The sequence below is a fragment of the Podarcis filfolensis genome, assembly GCF_964270895.1.
Source record: "Podarcis filfolensis genome assembly, chromosome: 17".
NCBI lineage: Eukaryota > Metazoa > Chordata > Lepidosauria > Squamata > Lacertidae > Podarcis > Podarcis filfolensis.
In genome coordinates, this window is record NC_139621.1 from 26,262,419 (window position 1) to 26,278,062 (window position 15,644).

The 15,644-nt window shown below is 45.3% G+C and overlaps 1 protein-coding gene across 15 annotated transcripts in view; it reads right to left on the bottom strand.

Moving 5' to 3' along the window:
- PALM2AKAP2 (PALM2 and AKAP2 fusion) overlaps positions 1 to 15,644 on the bottom strand; it is a 227,947-nt gene that overhangs the window by 67,625 nt on the left and 144,678 nt on the right. For 2 of the 15 annotated variants that reach the window (XM_083592894.1, XM_083592893.1), the window contains exons 1-2: positions 11,669 to 11,928; positions 10,924 to 10,967 (exon numbers count right to left, since the gene is read on the bottom strand). The exons of 7 other annotated variants lie outside the window; for them this stretch is intronic. In XM_083592894.1, the coding sequence (XP_083449020.1) occupies positions 10,924 to 10,967; positions 11,669 to 11,906 (282 nt within the window). In that variant the 5' untranslated portion in view covers positions 11,907 to 11,928. Of the gene's footprint in view, positions 1 to 10,923; positions 10,968 to 11,668; positions 12,254 to 12,488; positions 13,104 to 15,644 lie in introns of those variants that run through there. 6 more of the 15 variants (XM_083592886.1, XM_083592882.1, XM_083592892.1 and 3 more) reach the window with 6 other exon arrangements.

Consider the following 15,644-nt stretch of genomic DNA (forward strand, 5'->3'; position numbering starts at 1 on the left):
ACGATTTCTGTTCTCATCCTGAAGCAAAGTTCTTAACCTGAAACACTATTTCTGGGTTAGCGGAGTATGTAACCTGAAGCGTATGTAACCTGAGGTACCACTGTATTTTCTTTGCGAGGTTCTGGTGAACATGACAGCTACGTTGGCTTTGGGACCAAAGCCATCTAATTTACTTCAGTGGCCATATTGCCTGTGCAAGCCTGGTCCTTGAATTTCCCCACTAGTCTTGCCTGGCATTAGAGGGTATCCTTAGTTTCACTTCAGTATAGAACCAGAGCCTTGACTACACATGCAGCAGAATGAGATGGAAGAATCCTGAAATGCACCAGGGAGAGCGGTTATTTTTCAGGTCGCTCTCAGTCTCCACTGTGCCCTTTTTCTAAATTTAACAGGAAAATTGGGGCAAACAGCAGTAATGTGTGAGATGGATGGAATGGAAATGCTGAAACTCACTGGGACAGGGTGGGGTGGTGGCAACATCAGAGGAGCTCTCAGGCTGGCAGCATTGGTGTACTACAGGTATGCATCCTGTTTTCACAGTAGCCAATCAGATGCAATCGGGAAGACCACAAGTAGCATGTGAGTTCCACCAATGCAGTGTTAGAAACTCAGATATATAAGCTAGGGGCCAAATGGCTCCTTAAACCATGATTATAGCCACCAAAATGGAACGCTTAGTTGCCACTGGGGGGCAAGATGGCTCTAAAGCAGCGGTTCTCAACCTGTGGGTCCCCAGATGTTGTTGGGCTACAACTCCCATCATCCCTGAGCTCTGGCCTTGCTAGCTAGGGGCGATGGGAGTTGTAGTTCAACAACATCTGGGGACCCACAGGTTGAGAAAGGCTGCTCTAAAGTCTTATTTTTCAAATGACAGCTGACTGTGACTGATTCTCAGTTAAACATCTAGCTAGTTCAGATGACAACCCTGAGCTAGGTTAAGTGCTTTGAGAATTTAAAAGAAGAAAAATCACTTGGTTCAGGGACAGTTCACATATATTGGCCTATTCCGACCTCTTTTTCTTAATGGTGACTGCTCCTGCTCAGGCAGCACAGAAAAAGCATTTTGGTTCCAGAAATTCATTCTGACTGTGCAGATAAGACATAACTGATAGAATTCTACAGGGTGGAGTATTAGTGTGTGAAAACAGTCCAGATCCAATGATCCCCAGGCATGCACCTCCAGGTGGTGGAGCTGTCAGGCGCCACCCTGGCACTTGGTTGCAAGTGATCGAAAGGAAGGTGCACAACATGTCTGGTGCCTGGCTAATTTCAAACCCTGGCAACCATTTGTGTCCCCAAGCAACTGGCATTCAGAAGTATAGCATCTTTGATACTAGATGCAGTACACAGCCATCATGACTAGTAGCCACTGGCAGACTTTGTCTTAACCCCTTTAAAATCCATCCAAGTTGGGGGCCATCACTGCACCTTCTGCTAGTGACATCCGTAGTTTTAACTAGGCTCTGTGTGAAAAAGTACTTCCTTTTGTGTGTCCGGAATCTACCAATATTTGGCTTCATTGGATGACCCTAGGTTCTTGGTATTGTGAGAAATACCACTTTCTCCATACCACACATAATATTGTACAGATCTTTTGTAAGAGGAGCCTGGTAGATAAAGCCAATGGCCCGCCTAGTCCAGCATGCTAGTCTCACAGTGGCCAACCAGATGCTTCTGCAAAGCCCAAAAGCAGGACCAGTGTGCAAGAGCACAACCCTCTTTGGTGGTTTCCGGCAACTGGCATTCAGAAGGATACTGCCTATGGAGGCAGAGCACAGCCATCATGGCCAATAGCCACTGAAAGCAGTTACCTCCATGAAATGCTTCTTCCTACTCCTGAATATATCCAAATGTAAGAAAATCATAGCCTGGAAACTGGGGTTGGATCTGGACACATCAATGAAGCGTTTCAGTTAAATGCATTGTAAATTTAAACAGGGAAAACAGGTAGAGAGATATAAGACTCCACAGAGCCATCTGATGGTACAATGTTATATCACATATAAAGGTAAAGGGACCCCTGACCATTAGGTCCAGTCGTGGCCGACTCTAGGGTTGCGCCGCTCATCTCGCTTTATTGGCCGAGGGAACTGGCGTTTGTCCGCATACAGCTTCCGGGTCATGTGGCCAGCATGACTAAGCTGCTTCTGGCAAACCAGCACATGGAAACGCTGTTTACCTTCCCGCTGGAGCGGTGCCTATTTATCTACTTGCACTTTGACATGCTTTCAAATTGCTAGGTTGGCAGGAGCAGGGACCAAGCAACGGGAGCTCACCCCGTTGCAGGGATTCGAACCGCCAACCTTCTGATCAGCAAGTCCTAGGCTCTGTGGTTTAACCCACAGCACCACCTGTGTCCCTATATCACATATACAAAGCATATAAATCGCTTTTTCTTTACCGATCTAACTCAGTCATCATTATACGGTAGGGGTGTTGCGATTGTTCTGACTGCACTGAAGCATAAAAGGAAAGTTGCAGGTAAAAAGGAATTTGCTGCACAACCCTAAACATGTCTACTCAGAAGTAAATCCAACTGTGAGGCTTACTCCCAGGTAAGTGGGTTTAGGACTGTACTCTTAGGTGAGATTCCAATCAGGTTTAGGAATGAGGTTTGCATCCTACTGAAATTTGTAGGCGGTATTTGTTGTTGTTGTTTTTAAAAAACATGTTCATAGACTCATGGAATTGTAGAGTTGGAAGAGACAACGAGGGTCTTCTAGTCCAACCCTCTACAATGTAGGAATATTTCACCCAGCATGGGACTCAAACCTACAACCCTGAGATTAAGAGTCTCATGCTCTACCAACTGAGCTATTCCAGGTTCTTTAAAAGTAATTGTTCTAGACATTTCCATAGCCAGCAACTTCAAACACATTTGCCTTCCTTTTCTATTTTTTACACGAGATTAAATGTATTACTAAGATCACATAAAGCAAAACAATTTTGTTACCGTTGCTTTGTTCAGTGTTTGTAGGTAGGACCTGTACTGTTTTTATTTACATTAGCATATGTGAGGAAGTTAAATAAACTGGAAGCTATGGTAGGCAACATCTAAAAGGAAATAAACAGAAGCTTGCAATAGTTAGACGCCTGAACAAAACTGCTCATTTTGTGACTGAAAATGAGTTAATTGCTGGTGTGCCTGAATTGTCTATCTGCAAATCGGTATTTCCAAGGGAATGTTGAAAAGGAAAAATCACAGTGAAAGTGGCAATAGAAGAGATAATTGTGGGTATTGCACTTTGCATGTTACAAAGGCATGTCATTTTCCAGTGAAGCTTGCCATAAATAAAGTATATGCACAGCCTACTAATACAAAGCTGTGCGTTCAGCTTATGTACTGACTCCCAGTGCTGAGACAGCTTTGAAAAAGTAAGACTTAAATTAATGAATCCTTTCCCTGCTTAAAATTGCACACTGACTGGCTAAGGAATCCCAACAGGCTTTATCAGTTACAGAGCAAGAACTTGACCAATGTGTCCATGGCCCAGAATTCAGTTATCACTTTTGACCATTTTCTTATAATCTGCTTTCTAGTTTGTGGCAAACCACAGTTTGCCGTTGCATCCAAAACAGCAAACCAGGGTTTCCATTTTCTGGTTTGCGATCACAGCTTGCAGGGCAAGCACCAACCACAACTCACCAATGCAGGTGTATTGACAAACAAGGAAGTAGCTATTTAAGGCCAGTACAAGGGAAGAGATGAGGGGGATAGCATGGGTTCAAGGTTCAGTCATGCATTGCCTAACCATGGTTTGAAGTTACACGTGAACTTATGCATTATAACAACTTCCTTGATTTATCCCACGGGTAAAGTCTACAGCTCCTGTGACCAACTACATTCTTTTCATGGCACCCCTGTGGGGCTCAGGAGCCCAGTTATGTCACCCCTTGCCTGCAGAGCTGGCAGCCTCTCACCCTTTTTCAAACACTCTCCCTTGTGGAGTGTTCCCTCAGCCTCCTCTCCTCTCCCCTCTCCTTGGGAGTCAAGCTGGGCAGCCGCTGCCGCCGCTCCTGGTCTCTGAGCTGCCCTCCCTGTCCCAAAGAGAGGTGCCTCCTCACACTGCCCCACAGGGGCCCAGGACTTCCCAACAGCTGTCTGGGCTCACTTGCCCACTTACTTGCTTGCTTGCTTACTCCGAGGCCACCTCAGCTCCTGGCAACCAGCACCCCCTGGCCAGCCCCATAGGCACCATTTGCCTGCAGAGCTTGTAGACAGGGTTGCTGCAACAAACTGCTGCACAGGCCTTTGGGAGGCAGAGATGCAAGAGGGCATAAGAGGGGGCAGAGGCCAGTGTTGCCCGCAGCACCCCTGACCACCATTCAAGGCATCCCAGGGGCCCATGGGAAAACCACTGCCACAGGGAGTAAATCACCTGAAGAGAAAACTATTGCCAGGGCCAAAGAGCTGCTACAGTATAGAATGATAATTAAGGGACTGGAGTTCTGAGGCAGGATATCCTGGGTTCTAATCTCACACATGACATGGCAGAAAACCTCAGTTTGCCATTCAGTGGGTGACCATAGGCAATGTTCATCTCAGCTTTTCTCTCTTTCTCTCCCTCCCTTCTTCTCATATGCAGTATGGGATAATGACTGTGACCTGCCTTACAGGGTTCCTGTAAGGATTACTAAAGTAATGTATATGAAGAAAACTAAATACTATGTAAGCATTATATAAATAAATGCTCAGCATTTTTACTAGAATTTTACTAGCAGTATTTTTATTGCTACATGTGAATAAGCTCTTGAGATGTTCAGGACCTTTGGCAGTTCCTCATATTTCTATCCAGCATAATAAACATTGACACCCCACCTAATTCTAGATACACTTGAACAAGTCTCTTGCTTTCTGTCTCTTCCATCTTGCCATAGTCACATACTCTTCTAGTACTCGACTGATCCCATCAGTGCCCCTTCCTATCACTCAAGCAAACTCAAACCTGTCCAGTTTAAGCTGCAACTGAAATTACACACGTTTGAAGGAGAAAAAAAGTCTGTACATGCTGAACCTATGAACTTGTACAGCTTATCTGTGCTATTTAAAGGAATGTGTAAATATGGTTAATTTACTTAGCAGCTCACCTGGATGATCTAAAACAGCAATCAAGACAGGTGCTTTAAAACACAACAGGAAACACAACTGTTATCTTAAAAAGAAAGAAAGGTGTAACTGGTCTAGTGTTCCAATTACAGAACAACAACATTAAGGGCAAAAGCATCCTCTGCTAAGCCCCATATCCCCCAAATGGTTCGCAAAAGCTTGCAATGAAGCATCATCACCAGTTACATCACTTGATCTCCAGAATTGTCTGAAATCAATGAAGCCCCATAGTCCAGGGACCCAACTAGACCAGTAAAGAAAAAGCAAAAGTATATGCGTTGTATATATGATATAACATTGTGCCACCAGATGGCGACGTGGACTCCTGTTTTTTTCTACCGGTTTCCCCTGTTTAAATTTACAACGCTTTAAAACTGAAACGCTTCTTTGATGTGTCTAGATCCAGCCCAGGAGTTGGAAAAAAGTAGATGTGGTTTCTACTGGAAGATCATGGAACAAATTTGCAACCGTCCAGGAACAAGAAAAAAGGCAGTTCCCCTCCAACTGCATATAACTGGGCGTACCTGGATGTGAATGACTATAACTTGGGATACAGACCATGGCTAACCAATTGTATATTATCTGAAGTTCTGGCAGACATTTAAACTTTTCTCAATAGGAGAAACATGGTAATAAAAGCAACAAATTTTGCCCAGCTTTTGAAACAGAGGGCACTCCAAATGCAGTTTGCGATATGGAGGGTTATATGCTCAAAGGTTGGGGGGAAGGCAAAAATGATTTTGCCTCCCCCTAAGGATCAGATTTGCAATTTCTGTGCATGTGTTGGGGAGGGACTACTTCGGAAGCCTAAGTAACCTCAGTGTCACAAAACTCTTTCCACCAATGCCAACTAAGGTCACCTAGGCCACAATTATTACTGCTCTGCCAACATTCTTTTGTATATTGTATCTGGGGTTGCCTGTGAAGCTGGTTTATAAATTTGGAACAAAATATGGCTGCTAAATTACTGAACAGCACTGGGCACATACCACCAGTCTTAACATATTTGTACTGGTTACCAGCGCATTTCTAGGTTTAGTTCAATGTGTTGGTTCATAACTTTAAAGCCCTAGATAGCTAGGACCAGGATAACGTCATCTTTTCCTACATGAACCAGGCCATTACTTCCTCAAAGGCAGCCCAGAACAGGATCTTCTCAGTTGTGGCACTAGGTCCAAACCTTTTTTGGGTATCAGGTAAAGACCTTTTCATTCACGTTTTACATCTTTATGCTTTTACTTGGGTATTAAATTCTGCTTGGACACTGTAATAATAATAATAATAATAATAATAATAATAATAATAATAATAATAATAATAAAAAACAACTATTTATACCCTACCCATCTGGCTGGGTTTCCCCAGCCACTCTGGGCGGCTCCCAACAGAACATCAAAAACACGATAAAACATCAAACATTAAAAACTTCCCTAAAGTTGCCTCAGATGTCTTCTAAAAGTCAGATAGTTGTTTATTTCCTTGACATCTGATGGGTGGGTGCAACTACTGAGAAGGCCCTCTGCCTGGTTCCTTGTAGCTTCACTTCTTGCAGTGAGAGAACCACCAAAAGGCCCTTGGAGATGGACCTCAGTGTCCGGGCTGAATGATGGGGGTGGAGACACTCCTTCAGGCCGAGGCCGTTTAGGGCTTTAAAGGTCAGCACTAACATTGTCATTCTGTTTCTGTTTTTACTGTGCTTTTGTATTTTTCTGTTGTCATGACCCTGTTAGTTTAAACACTGTTCGTTGATCTGGAACATATTGGTCTGAAAGCAGGAACTCAACACCTTAAGTCAGGTATAAAAGGGAGAGATGATATGAGTTGGAGCCCAGAGTGTGGAGGACTGCAGATTCCCCATACCTGTCCCAAGTAAGTTTAATAAGCACTATCTGTGAGTCTATATAGTTCTTTCAATCCTCAATATAACTTGCATAGCTACTCCAATAGATCTATTGCTTAAATAACTGATTGTGTTATTTCTCGTGGCTACAAAAATAACTTCAGCTTTTTTCTTTTTTTAAAAAAAGCGTTTCTTACAGTTGGTGAGGGGTATGAATAAATTTGGGACATTTGCTGTAAAGATGGTAGCATGTCAACTTAAAATATGGCAATTTCTTCTGCATGCCCTCTCCTCTCCCCCCCACCCCCCACATTTTTAACAATATGAGGACCGTTTCCCAGACTTTGTAGAAGCTTGTGGTTTCTCTAAAATATATATCTAAAGGTGCAGCACCATGATTACATGGTATAGAAATATATTTTAGGAAACTAATTAACTGAATACAGTGGTACCTCAGTTTACGAACTTAATCCGTTCTGGAAGTCCATTCTTAAACCAAAACTGTTCTTAAACCGAGGCGTGCTTTCCCTAATGAGGCCTCCCGCTGTCAGTGCCCTTCCACTGTTCGGATTCTGTTCTTAGACCAAGGTAAAGTTTGCAAACCGGGACACTACTTCCGGTTTTGCGGAATTTGTAAACTGAATAGTTTTTAAGCAGGGCTGTTCTTAAACCAAGCTACCACTGTAATAAATTTATTTATTTATTTAATAAATCATTGGCTGCTGTACGTTTAAGTTCAGATAAAAGTATTTTTGGTTTTTTAAAAAACATGTAGGAAGCAGTCCATGCATTGACTTTTTGGAATATGTACACCGAATACTAAACACCTTAAATGCATACGTCACCAGCATTTCAGCCACTTCTACATGCATTGACTTAAAATGCATTGTGAACTAGGAATATATGTATTATAGTGCACCCCGCCCCCACCCAAATGGGGTGGTTGGGTTAGGAGTGGCTAAGCAACAGAATAAATACTTTCGTAGAATGGGCATTGTTCCTTTGGCTGTCGAGTCAATACAAAATACAGCTGTGAGAATGAAATAAATCCCTAACAGATATGAGAAGCCTCTGCAAAACATTCACCAGGGATGAATACCAATTCACATGCCCAAGCGCTGAGATAGTGCTGGAATCTCAAATGGGCTCCATCACAATGCTGAAATGTTAATCAGGTTTTCCAATACAGAAGACAACAATCTCCTATCTCCATTCTGTTGAACAGTCGTTTTATATACACAGAGGTATTCAATCTCTCCCCACACCCCAAGTTGCAGAGCTAAAGTGATTTAGTTAAAGTGTGACCACAATAAACAATTCACATCATCAGTGCCCATTCCGGACAAGGATTTTAACACTAATGTGCAACTCTCCTTTTAACTTAAATTTATAAAAACCACTTAATATAAAAAACAAACCACTACATTGCTTACGTAAAATGTAACAGGAAACCACTACATTGCTTACGTAGAATGTAACAGGAAAAGTAAAGTCATATAAAGCAGAACATCAAATGACACTTTTCAAAAGCTAAATAAAATCCGAATGACATCATATGCAGTGCCATAGATAACAATGAGCAATGCACAAAAAGAAAAAGAAATAGTTTTAAGAATTAGGAATCAGAATCCAGGTAAGCTTGGGTAAACATGTTTGTCTTTTAAGTGGCATTTAAAGCTGGTTCCTGTTTCTACCTCTTGAACTATCTAGAGAAGGGTATTTCAAAGGGTGGGTGACACCATTAAGGAAGTCTGCTTCCATAGTGTCACTGTTTCCATGTCCCCACCAAAGAATTAACAGCAGGGTTTCCTTGGAAGATCTTAAGACTTCAGAGAGATGGTCTGCTTCTAAGGAATCCTTCAAGCCTTTTGGTAAACAGTGTGTTCAGTTAAACACAGCCCATACAACCTTAATATTTGTGCTCGTGTAATCTCACTGTATACAAGTTGTACAAGTGACAATAAAGTATTTCAATATTTCAATTTCAATATTTGCAGAGAACACAGGTACTAGAGATCCACCGATCTTGGAATTTGTTACTCGTTTGGCATTAATTTGAAAGAGGAGTTAAGCACATGCTTAAATATCTCTAGTTGGAATTAATTGTACTTAACTTTGGCTTGATCTTTCTTTTTTGTATATGTTTTTTGTGCATTTTCTGATTGTTGTTATTACTGGACAGCATCCTGGGAACTGTTTGGTTCAAGGGCGTGCTAGAAAATTTTTATAGACTAAATAAAGTGGTCTGGTCAACAGACTGAGCTCTGAGCTAGGAAATCGCCAGCTTAAACATTGCCTCATGCCATGAACTCACTCTTGTGGCTGTAGGGTAGCTGCTGTATCTCACGGTGAACCTCAGATCTGCAATATTTATCAACAGGAATGTGGTTTCACATAGTTAGGGATGCGATACAATCCCTTATCTTTCCTTTTGTGCCTATGAACTCCAAAGCAATCCCATTGAAGAAAAACTACCCTGGTTTTAGGTCTTTAAATCACAACATCAGATTTTTAAGGTGCAGCCACCCAAAGTCAAGCACCTGCTTAAATCTTGACCACTAAAATGCTGACAGCTTTGGCTGAATTAAATAACCTTTCTAAGGGTACAATCCTATTCCTACCTACCTGTGAGTAAGCCTCACTGGACTCATACACTGTATGAGATTGCAGTGTAAAAGTACATGCAGAAATAAAAGTGAAGTCTATATTATTTTCAGGTTCCTGGTGCTAATTTATCAAACCTAAAAGGTTTTAAAGGGAAGTCAGACTTGGAAATAAAACATAGCTTGTTGAACAGAAATTCTAAAAAGGCAATGAACTTGGAATATAGGCAAAGCAAATTACCATGGGATAGAAGCAAGTCCATCAATAAATGGAAATGACAGAAACGTGAGTCTTCAAACTGTTCAGAGTTTCCAAATATTCTAGTAAGTTTTCCTACTCGCTTGCTAATTAATTTGCTATTTGATTGTGAACATAATCCTTTTCATGCCACTTCTTTGCAACCCAAGAGCTCAGAAGCTCCCTCTTCAGGGTTCACACATGCTTGCAAATCCCATGGGCATGGAGTTCCAAGGGTAGGGTGGGGCAATTGCACCCCCACCTCACCAGATGAACCATAATCTCCAGGTCCCAGGTATCATTAAAAATAAATAAATAGCAAGTTTCTAGCATTTGTAGAACCTGAGACAGGAGGAAAAAAATAAAGGCACGATTCCTCTCACTTTTTCTATGTGTGATTCTCTCAGCCTGCTTCCTCTTTCAGTGCTTCAGTTTGCCCCCACCCTGAGAAATTCCTGAGACCACCCTTGCCCATGGGCGGAGGAAGGTGTTAGCTACTGGGAGGAGGAACCTGAGCAAGGAAGAGATAAGGGAAGAAAAGATCACACATCCCTCACCTGCTGCCTCTTTTAGAAAGGCCCTTAGGGGCTATAATGTCTTAGCTGTATGTAACCTGCCCTTTGGCTCACATTCTAACACCTTTCCTAGAGGCGAAGAAATGAAAGGCGACTTGCTTGCTCAATAATTTAAAGAGGCAGGAATATCTAAACAAAACCAAAAATAATTAACTGTCGTGCTCACTTCACGCCAGCAACACAGGGAGCAAGTGGGATCTAGTGGTGACATTCAGAAGGGACAAGCCGTGTAACTGCAGGTGTTGCCTGGAATTTGCAACGGTCAGAAAACCTCCAGATACAACCTTCGCTTTTTAAATGCTTCTTATTTCAAAGCAACTGGTTAAGGATTTGGGAAAACGGCACCCAAATACGCTAGTATCTGTGGACATGGCACTCTATACAGAGAGGAAGTGCTTTGCATTCCATTCTGTCCTTCATTTCCCTGTTCGCTTCATGCGGAGAGATGAGGCAATGTCCTGGTCCTTTTTATACTGAGCACTTCTGAACCGTTTGCTGTTCTTTCTCCCCTCTAAAGAAAAAATAAAATGCAAGGTTCCCCAAAAAGCACTGCCCCCTACCTTAAATATACGTTCCCCGTTTTGAGAATGGACCCTCCTGAACCCTGCAAACCACAACCAAAGCCTTCAAACTGTGATCCTCAGTGACCACACACACACATACATACACTGTCAAGTTGACTCTGATACTGCCCTTCCAGAATCCCAGCTACCTCCTCAGCACCCAAGTTATCTCACCTTACTTCTCTAGTTACCTGTGCTCTCTCTGAACTGTAGGGGGATGCGGTTTTCTCACAATTCCCCTCATATCTGGTGGGGAAGAGGCCAATGCAGTTGCAAAGTCTAAATGAACCATGGTAATGTTCACAGCCCATGAAGCCACCGCTCCATGCACGTTGACTTGCGAAGGATCAAGTCATGTTTCCACCAGCCCACTCAAGCCTTGCGTGTCCCCACAGTCCCCATAAGCAGTTGCAGTTACTACGTACACAGTTCCCTCCACCATCCAACCTATTACATTTGGACCCCTAAGTGTTCATACCCCCCCCCCATATTTGCATGTGGGTGGCCGAGAGGAAAGCAGCCGCGTCGAATGACTTATTCTTGGGCGTACTCAAGGTTAAAAGGGGTGTGTGTGTCCTTTTTCACAGCGGGTGTGATCACAATTATTTTACCCCTCATTATAACTATGGCAAGGTCATCCACATAGGACAGAGTTTATCCGATGCCTGAGCATGCACACATCTCTCTCTCTCTTAAAAAAAGATAAGAAAAGTAAAAGGTTTTGTACCTTTGGCATGCATACCTGATACGTGCCTATCAGTTAATGCTGCAATTCTTACCACGGAGCAAGTCGAACTGAGCTCAATGCAGCTTTCTTCCAAGCAGACAGGCTTCCAAGGCCCTGCATGCACATCCTTGCGAGTCAATCTCAGTGTGTGAGAAGTGTGAGGCAGCCACAGATCCAGAGCCTTTGGGGTGATGGCAGAGAGGGGTGGAACTGCACCGAAATGGCACCCCCCTTCTCCAGCACAGCTTCCCATCAGGAGCCCAGGAATCGCCCCCCTCCTCATACACATAGACACACACACACACACACACACACAGGGGTGCCAACTTGAATAAAATATTGGGGGGGGCAGGTAAGCCCCTTCCCACATACCGGTAATCGATCACACACACACAAAATTTGAATGGCAATGCACGTCAACTTGGGGGGGGGGCTGGCTCTCTCAAATATTTTAAGGGGGGCGAAGGGACTTAGACCCCTATGCGCGCGCGCGCGCGCGCACGCACACACACACAAGCTCTGTAGCTGTGGCCACACCAAACCCGAGAGCAGCCCTGACCCTCCTTCTCCTAATGCATGCGAGAGCTTTGCAGGCTGCAATTGCTCCCTTGCGCGCGCACAGACCCCTCCGCTCCATCACGCGGAGAAAAAGATGGATGCGGGGCAATTCTCCCCTTTCCCTCCCGTCCCCGTTTCGCCCTCCCGTTGCCAACAGTTGCTCCCCTCCACGGCGTCCCCACAACAAGCCCCGAAGCGAAGAGCACGAGGCGGCAGCGTTGGGCGCCCAGGCGGAGGGAAAGAAGGAGGAGGAGGAGGAGAAAGGAGCAGGAGCTACCTCAGTTCTTCCTCTCGCCGGCTTCTCCAGCAAGCGAGCCAAGTCTCTCAGCCCGGCGGCGGGGTCTCTCTCTCTCTCTCTCCTCTCTTGCTCGCTGCGCCAAGGCGCGCGCGGAGGGAAGCAGGATAACGCACGCGAGCAGCCGTCTCTTTCCTCCGCCTCCTCTTTCTCCGGCTTGCCTCCGTGGCCGGCTGCCGCTTCCAAGTTTAGGAAGTGTGGCAGCAGCAGCAGCAGCAACACAGCACACACTCTCCGGTCTGTGAGGAAGGGAGGTGGGCGTGTTGTGAGGCAGCTTCACCGCAGGAGATGGAAGCCGGCTGCGAACGCGCGCGCTCTCTCTTTTGCCAGCTCGCCACGCTGCATCCGCCGCCGCCTCCTCTCCTCAGGCTCGCGCCTCTGCTGCTGAATAATAAATAAATAAGCGAACCGGAGCTCGCTGCTTTCGGCCTCGTTCGCTCCGTGCAGCCGGGGCGGGGTGGGGGGCGGCGAGAGGCAGCAGCAGCCGCCGCCTCCGCCTCCTCTCAGGTTACCTCAGCATCCATTCGAGACTCGCGCCGCGCCTGCAGAAAGAGCTGCTGCTCCTCTCCGCCCTCCCGCCATGGCGGGGATAAGGCCAACGAAAAGGCTCCGGCCAGCCTTCAAGGCAGCCGCGGTGGGCCACCAGGGGGAAAAAATGACATGAAATAAAATCCATCTTAGGGCAATATCTTTCATAAGCGCCTAGGTTCCAACTCCTAGAGGCTGGGGTCCCCTCGCCCCCCCTTTGGAGCCAACTATTAGCCCCCCAATAAAATAATTGAGGGGGCCAGTCCCCCTCAGTGTTGATGGGAGTTGCCATGCAAATGGTGGGCATGTGCTACACCTTGTGGTCGATTTTCTGGGGCTGGGGGCTTTCCCAGCCGCCCAATATTTTATTTAAGTTGGCACCCCTGGTACCCCCAGTAAAATCCATCATAGGGCAATATTTTGCATAGGCCAATAGAAGGGTTATTTGTGGGTTCCAACTTGCCACTCAAAGGATCCAACGACTAGAAGCTGGGTTCCTCTCACACCCTCGTTGGGAGCCAACTACTAGCCCCCCAATTGGAGAACAGCCTTTACCAAAGGTGTCATGTGTTTTAAAAGGTAAAGGGACCCCTGACCATTAGGTCCAGTCGTGACCGACTCTGGGGTTGCGGCGCTCATCTTGCTTTATTGGCCGAGGGAGCTTCCGGGTCATGTGGCCAGCATGACTAAGCCGCTTCTGGCAAACCAGAGCAGCGCACAGAAATGCCGTTTACCTATTTATCTACTTGCACTTTTGAACTGCTAGGTGGGCAGGAGCTGGGACCAAGCAACGGGAGCTCACCCCGTCACGGGGATTCAAACCGTCAACCTTCTGATCGGCAAGTCCTAGGCTCTGTGGTTTAATCCACAGCGCCACCCGCGTCCCATCATGGGTTTTGAAGATGCTGAAACTCAGGACGAAAGGGAGAAATGTGCCAAGAGGAAGGCACACCTGGCAAACCCTCGCCATGATCAACTCCTGCCCAGAAACCCATGTGCCCACTGTGGAAGGACGTGTGGATCCAGAACTGGCCTCCACAGTCACTTACAGACTCACTTTTAAAACCGTGTTCATGGAAGACAATCTTACTTGGCTACGAGTGATCGCCAAAGAAGAAGAACTAGCCCCCCAATAAAATAATTGAGGGGACCTCCCCAATTGATGGCCATTGCCATTCGAATGGTGTGCATGTGCTGCGTCTTTGTGATCGATTTTGTCTTTTCACACACCCCCTCCAATATTTTATTCAAGTTGGCACTCCTGTTGCCCCTGCCGTCTCAAGTGGTTTTTATGGCTAAGGGTGCTTTATGCCCAGCTTAAGTTACGGACTGGGAAAGCCTGGCCTCAAGTGCCCCTGCTTCTTGTGACCTCTCCCCTGGGCTACTGGAATGCAGCCTGTCTGGAGCTGCCCTTGATGACCATCTGGAGGCTGCAGCTAGCGAAGGAGGAGGCTGTTACGTTGCAGAGTGGGTCAGCGCAATGGGGCCATGTGACGCCCGTCCTTAAAGGGCAAGTCAAAGGATATACAGGATAAAAGGAAGGAGAGCTCTGCTACAACACTGCTGTGCACTACGCAGCTACTGTTCATTTCCAATAGGGAATGCACAAGACGACTTCCTCGTGAACTGTGTGCTATGGGTCAACTCTACCTCACATTCAAAATCTGTTGCCAGAGACAGATGGTGCCGCTTGGGGCTGGTTTTACTTCAGCAGTGAGGGCTGGCCTGGCGCAGCAGGCTCCATTGGAGCATGAGAAGGATGCAACAGCCATGCGCCTTTGATTGCAGCCTCTCATGCTGAGTGGCTTTGCAACACTGGGACAGAGCTGGCTTGGCAATTGCCCCAGAAGTCCTCCCTACGTTACCCCGCTGTCTTCAATGGCAGGGAGATCACCTAATTAATAAACTTCAACTATTTGATCACGGGATAGCTCAGTTAGAGCAGTGGTGTCCAATCTTTTTTCAAAGAGGGCCAGATTTGATTAAGTGAAGGGCCGTGAGGGTCAATCAAAGGGCCGACCAAAGTCGTTAACCTTTTTTTAGGGTTGGAGTTGAGGTTTTTTTTAAGGATTTTACCCCAGCAAATAAACTGCCACAGGGGCCGGATTAAACCAACCAGCAGGCCGGATTAGGCCCCCGAAATGGATTTAGGACATGCCTGAGTTAGAGCATGGTGTTGATATACCAAGGTTGTAGATTCAATCCCCGTATGAGACAGTTCTAAGATTCTATGACCCACTTCCCCAGTTTATCAGAACTTAATGTTGGTGGTGCTTCTTTCTTGGCCCACACAATATAGCAAGCTATCTCCCATGTTCCAGTTTTCCTATTTCCTATGTGAGGGTGTGTTCAATTAATACTAATTAGGCAGGAGGCTATTAATAAGTCACAGAGGAAATCAAGTGCTGTTTTATCATGCATATTTTAGTAACTCTTGTTCATTGCCCGTGATTTGCATTTCAAAACACTTGCAGCAGCGGAACAAAATTTGTCTTAAATGCTTTTAATAAAGTTACATTTTCTTAATGTTCACGTCTTGCTTTTGGATATGCATTGAAAAATAAGAAGAGACATGGAACAATTCCTGGATCGTTTTAAGAACCAGGCATT